Below are 6931 nucleotides of genomic sequence, written 5' to 3'. Positions count from 1 at the left end.
CAATGACAGCTTCAAGATGCCTCCTGTATGGAGAAACTAGTCGCATGCATTGCTCAGGTGTGATTTTGGCCCATTCTTCCACAAACAGTCTTGAATCTTGAAGGTTTCCTGGACCTCTTCTATGAACTCTGATCTTTAGTWCTTTCCATAGGTTTTCTATTGGATTCAGGTTATTTTCTTTCTCTGAAACCAACTGAGAGTTTCCTTGACTTTGTGTTTGGGCTCCTTGTCTTGCTGAAATGTCCAGCCACGTTTCATCTTCATCATCCTGGTGGATGGAAGCAGATTTTTATCAAGAATGTCTCTGTACATTTTTCCARTCATCCTTCCTTCAATTATTTGAAGTTTGCCAGTACCATATGCTGAAAAACAGCCCCACACCTTGATGTTCCCACCTCCAAACTTCACTGRTGGTATGGTGTTTTTGGGCTGATGTGCAGTGCCATTTGACCTCCAAACATGATGTGTATTCTGGCATCCAAACAGTTCAATGTTGGTCTCATCTGACCAGACTATATTCTCCCAGTATTTCACAGGCTTGTGTAAATGTTGTGCAGCAAACTTTAACAATGACCTTTTGTGTCTTGTTCTCCTTGTGCAAAGTGTCAATGGTCGTCTTTTCGACAACTGTCAAGTCAGCAGTCTTCTCCGTGATTGTGTTGCCTACAGAACTAGACTGAAAGACCATTTAAAGACGTTTGCAGGTGTTTTGAGTTAATTAGCTGATTAGATTGTGGCACCAAGTGACTTCAATGTTGATCCTTTTCACAATATTCAAATTTTATGAGATACTGAATTTGGGGGTTTTATTAGTTGTCGGTTATAATCATCAAAATTTAAAGAAATAAAACATTTGAAATATATCAATCTGTGTGTAATGAATGAATATAATATACAAATTTCACTTTTTGAATGGAATTACTGAAATAAATCAACTTTTTCATCATATTCTAATTTTATGACCACCACCTGTATATATTTTCTAGATGTCAGTTATATATCAAAAAATGTCAGTTGTATTTGTGGTTTGAAGCATGTGTTTTCCCTCTGAAACCTCTAAAATGATAGAATGATAAAATGATAGAATAATAAAAGATAAAATCCCTCTTTGTAGGTTGAGTCAACCCTTTCAGAAGCAGGAGTTTATGGCTTGCAGGAAGAAAGCAGGATCATTGGTCTGATCTACACTGCTAAAGTGAACAAGATGAGAAGGTACAATACCAAAGCTTTTATCTTCATGGTTTGCATTAAAAGTTCAGAAAATCAAACTTTTTTTTTATATTTGTTTTGGTGATTTTGTCTTTTGAAACCTCTGTAGTGATAGATCAAGAGTTCGTAGGAAGATTGCTCCATCAACCTCTGGAGACACTAACACTGGAAACACAGAGCAGGCATCTGTGGATTTCACAAAGGTTAGTTTTGGGAACTTGCTTTAAAATAAACCATCTTTCATCTTTATTTTTAAATGGAGCTCAACCAATTTTTCTATGGGCCATGTCAATCTTTAGAAATGCAGTGACAGAAATGGCACGATATTTTTTTCCTTTTGGGTAAATAAGAGTATATCTAATGCATATTTTAAAAGTGATTGCCTGATAATTTGTCTGTCTCTATTTTTTTAAATCTAGAGGTCTAATCAAATTGATAAAAACCTCTTTTGGATTTGCACATAACTCCGCCAGTACCAAAACACACGACGTGCTACTGAATTACACAACTACTTTGCATTAATCAAGATATATGATTAAATAACAGTAAAAAAATAAATAATAAATATATGCAGCACATTGTTGTAAGGAATTAATTTGTTAAGACATCAGGTGAGCATCAAAAGAGGGTCTCACAAGGAAAAGGGGCAATCTGCTGGTAAAAGACTAATTGGGCTTCATAATTATAAAATAAGTCATTTGTACAAAATAAATTTATATCTAAGGAGCCTAGTGTTGCCAAATATTTGATGAGAAAATATTTTTATTTCTTTATCTCTGTTGTCTGATCTTCATGTTGTCAAGAAATTAAGCATCCAGCCACGCAAACAGCAATTTGTTAATCTTATCTGTGTTTCCAACACAACACAACTCTATCACGTAGTATACTTCTCAAATTGAAGTTGGAGCTCAAATGTTGCAGTGTCAAAAACAACAAATAACTCTGGTCGTGTTTTCTGTAGCCTGCAGATGTTGAGAAGACCGAGACGGTTGTGGATGAGGCATTGGCACAAGCTTCTGAAAGTCTTACCCAGCTGAAACACATTTATAAGGTGAAAGCTTTACTGCATTAAAAAGTCTAAACTCTTCTATATTTAGTGACTTTGCTGTTTTTATCCTGTGTGCAGACTCTGACAGCTGGTTTGGCAGAGCAGAAAAAGAGAGAGCAAGCCCGACTAGAGATGGAGATCAAGCAGGCTTCAGATAAAGCCTTACATGCTGTTCAGAAGTGGTATGAAAATGAGCTTTCAGAAATTAGGGATCTAACGAGTAAACCGTTCGTGTGGATCTGACTGAGTTTTCTGAGGAAAAAATTGTATTAATTTCATTTCATGGTTTTCTAAAAGTCTTTAAAGCATCATCTGTCTTGTTGCTTGTAATTGTCTTGATCAACAGGAAGGATGAACAGCTCACAAACCTGGATGCACAGTTCTCCACCAGTGAAGTAGCAGTGTCTCAGGTTCAGGAGAGAATTAAAACTTTGGAGATTGCCATGCAGATGGCCAAAGAAGTACGTCGTGTCCCTTTCCTGGAGCAGTACTGCATCTTGGATAAGGTTTGAATTGTTTTTCTTTCATACATCGATTTTACACTCAGTGAACAGTTATATAAATGTTCAAGCTTGTTATTTGTATTGATAGTTTATGGATTTTGAAAGTCCGGGTTTGTAAACAATTGTTTTTTAATTGTACAAAAGAATTAATAACTGAATTATGCAATCTGTATTTGGTTATTAGGTCCTAGAGACGCTGCAAGCTCCTGTTGATGACAGTTCATTTACTACGAAAGACGTTGCTGTGGGTCCTGGACTGAGGTTTGTTTTTACACTTAATTTAATTCATTCTTAGTACTGTCATAGCAAAAAAAGTTAGTTTTAATTCTTTAGTTTAAGACACACAATAAAGAAATGACAAACATACTGTAGTTATTAGCATAAATAAATACAGGAAAAAAATCCACTTTTCATGAACAGCACGTTTTTATGGTCTGAACACAGCAAAAAGGAAGAAACAGTGTCTAGAAAAACATGTTCTTCTCACGATTCAAAAACCTTTCAAAGAACCACCTTCAGCCAAAAAGACTTTTAAATAATGACTTTCTGTGTAAGCTCTTCAGTCTGTGTCTTGTTACATCGTTGTTTCAGGTCCTTCAAACTTGCATGTACGGTGCCTTGTGAAAGTATTCACCCCCTTGAACTTTGCAACCTTTTGCCACATTTCAGGCTTCAAAGATTTTAAGTTTAAAAATTTTGTGAAGAATCAACAAATGGGACACAATCATGAAGTGGAATGAAATTTATTGGCTGTTTTAAACTTTTTTAACGAATAAAAAATTGAAAGTGCGTGCAATGTTTTTCGGCCCCTTTACTTTCAGTGCAGCAAACTGACTCCAGAAGTTCAGTGAGGATCTCTGAATGATCCAATGTTGCCCTAAATTACTGATGATGATAAATAGAAAACACCTGTGTGTAATCAAGTCTCTGTATAAATGCACCTGCTCTGTGATGGTCTCAAGGTTCTGTTTAAAGTGCAGAGAGCATCATGAAGACCAAGGAACACACCAGGCAGGTCTGAGATACTGTTGTGGAAAAGTTTAAAGCTGGATTTGGATAGAAAAAGATTTCCCAAGCTTTAAACATCTCAAGGAGCTCTGTGCAAGTGATCATATTGAAATGAAAGGAGTATCATACCACTGCAAATCTACAAAGACCTGGCCATCCCTCTAAACTTTAATCTGGAACAAGGAGAAGACTGATCAGAGATTCAGCCAAGAGGCCCATGATCACTCTGGATGAACTGCAGAGATCTACCGCTGAGGTGGGAGAGCCTGTCCATAGGACAACAATCAGTTGTACACTGCACAAATCTCACCTTCCATGGAAGCAGGGTTCCTGCAGGTCCTTAAAAAGTGTTAAAAGGCCTTGAATTCATCAATCCAAAAATAAGGCCTTAATTAGACTTAAAATGTCTTAAATCAATCTTCCAGAAGTCTTAAAAGTGTTAACATATTTTACATAGGATGATTGTAACTCATTTCAAATATTAAAGGGCCAACATTGTGTTTCTCATGCATATATTTAAATACTATACATTAATAAAGTATCTGTCACATTTAGCTGTTATTAAAATGCTGTTTTTATGTTTAAATAGAAAATAAACTTATCTTCTCATCACTTCCTCATCTAAATGCCTTGAAATTGGCCTGTCTCTTTAAGAACCTCCTCCTGCTTCTGTCCCGTCCCCATCACCTTTCAGGGGTGTTTGTTTCGCCTGTGCGATATGATGCAATTTACTTGGCATCTGAAAATACATTTCCTCAAAGGTATTTTGAATCTGAAAAGAGCTTCACTGAGTGAGAAGTAGTGTGGAGAGCAGTGGACAGTAAGTTTCACTTTCACTTTTGCTCTCTTAGTGCTGAGAGGCTGCAGGAGTTATGGGCGGGGTGTGTGGGGAGGGGGTGCGCTCTGCCATGAGGAAGTTCGGCTTAAAGACACGTCCCAGGGGCGTTTCTGGTCCCCACCTGTCATTTTCCTCCTCTGCATGGCTGCCTAAAAATGCTGCAGGATTTCTCAAACATGCATGAATGAGTCAAAGCAAGGCTTTGGGCATGTTTTTTATGAGAGTGTAATATTATAACATGATATAAAACTCAAAAAAGTTGATTTTACATGATATTGCCCCTTTAAAATAATTGGTAAAAATATATATTTTAAATATTCACATGCAGACATTCCCCTTTGACATCACTTCCTCTTATTTCACTTGCAAATACTGTATCTCAACAACTGTCGATCTGAGCAACGTGAAATTTGTTTTGTAATATGTTAATGTCTTTCCAAAAATGAATTCACTTTTCATACAAAAAATTGATGTCACAGGCACTTTAATGTTCCATCTACAACAAATTGGGGTTACGACCCCACTGTGGGCCATAAAACTCCAAATTTTGGGTTGTTAGAGGATTTCCAGAAATTAAATTAAGTTTAAAACTGACTGCTAAGAATGTTTCTGCTATAGTTAGATATGGATAAAAACAGTTCGTCTTTAGCAATATTTTAATAATTTAACCAAAAATACTTTTATGAGTTTCTGCCACAGTTGTTATTTTTTTGTCGTTTGTGTTTATTATGAAATTGGTCTTAAATTTAATTTCACTTGGCATTAATAAGTCTTAAAAGGTCTTAAATTTAACTTACCTTAAACTGTAGGAACCCTGGGAAGAGTGGCAAGAAGAAAGCCATTTCTCAAAGATATCCATAAAAAGTCTTGTTTAAAGTTTGCCACAAGCCACCAGGGAGACACACCAGACGTGGAAGAAGGTGCTCTGGTCAGATTAAAACAACAAACTTTTTGGCCACAATGCAAAACAAGATGTTTGGCGTAAAAGCAACACAGCTCATCACCCTAAGCACACCATCCCCACTGTCAAACATGATTGTGGCAGCATCAATGTTTGGGCCTGCTTTTCTTCAGCAGGGACAGAGTTGATGGTTATTATTGATGGAAAGATGGATGGAGCCAAGTACAGGACCATTCTGGAAGAAAACCTGCTGGAGCCTGCAAAAGACCTGAGACTGGGATGGAGATTTATCTTCCAACAAGACAATGATCCAAAACATAAAGCAAAATCTACAATGAAATGGTTTACACAACAAGTAAAACAACGAAATTAAATTACACAAATAAACATATCCAGGTGTTAGAATGGCCAAGTCAAAGTCCAGACCCGGATCCAATTGGAGAATTTGTAAAGAGCGGAAAACTACTGTTCACAAATGCTCTCCATCCAATCTGACTGAGCTTGAGCTGTTTTGCAAGGAGGAATGGGCAAGAATTGCAGTCACTAGATGTGCAAAGCTGGTGGAGACATACCCTAAAAGACTTGCAGCTGTAATTGCAGCAAAAGGTGGCTCTACAAAGTATTAACACAAGGGGGCCGAATAATTTTGCACGCTCAGTTTTTCAGTTTTTTATTTGTTAAAAAAGTTTAAATATGTTCCACTTGACGATTGTGTCCCACTTGTTAATTCTTCACAAAAAAATTAAATTTTATACCTTTATGTTTGAAGCCTGAAATGTGACAAAAGGTTGAAAAGTTCAAGGGGGCGGAATACTTTGGCAAGGCACTGTATTTATTTTTACACAACTGTTTAAGATCTGATCACAGCATTTTCAGTAATAATATCTGCTGTAAATTTTTGTATATTGTTTAATTTGTCTAATATTTAAAATTATTAAAATGATCTTCTATTAAACACCACACCATCATAGTAGAAATTAGGGGTGTAAATCACCAGCTTTATCACGATACGATATTGCATCTATGTTTGGATGACGATTCGATATTTCTTGATATCACAAAGTCTGTCACGATACGATTTTGATTAAATTCAATTCACATGTCTGCAATCAATATAATGCGATATCTTATGCCCATCTAACACAATGACTTTGTTAGATGGGCATACAGTTGTGGTCAAAAGTTTACATACACTTGTAAAGAAACATAATGTTATGGCTGTCTTGAGTTTTCAATAAGTTCTACAACTCTTATTTTTCTGTGATAGAGTGATCGGAACACATACATGTTTGTCACAAAAAACAGTCATAAAATTTGGTTCTTTCATAAATTTATTATGGGTGAAAATGTCACCAAATCTGCTGGGTCAAAAATATACATACAGAAACAAAATTGGTCAATTTTGGTGATGTAGCGAGTTGTGT

General features: G+C 36.3%; 1 protein-coding gene across 1 annotated transcript in view; it reads left to right on the top strand.

Moving 5' to 3' along the window:
- LOC106525494 (RING finger protein 17) overlaps positions 1–6931 on the top strand; it is a gene marked incomplete at its 3' end in the record, with an annotated part of 58284 nt that overhangs the window by 10008 nt on the left and 41345 nt on the right. Inside the window, 6 exon segments of the mRNA XM_014019757.1 lie at positions 1115–1212; positions 1319–1412; positions 2171–2260; positions 2336–2439; positions 2604–2763; positions 2945–3021. Coding sequence (XP_013875211.1) covers positions 1115–1212; positions 1319–1412; positions 2171–2260; positions 2336–2439; positions 2604–2763; positions 2945–3021 — 623 coding nt within the window.

Source organism: Austrofundulus limnaeus, unplaced genomic scaffold (genome assembly GCF_001266775.1).
Source record: "Austrofundulus limnaeus strain Quisiro unplaced genomic scaffold, Austrofundulus_limnaeus-1.0 Scaffold229, whole genome shotgun sequence".
Taxonomy (NCBI): Eukaryota; Metazoa; Chordata; class Actinopteri; order Cyprinodontiformes; family Rivulidae; genus Austrofundulus; species Austrofundulus limnaeus.
This window is presented reverse-complemented; position numbering and strand designations above follow the sequence as displayed.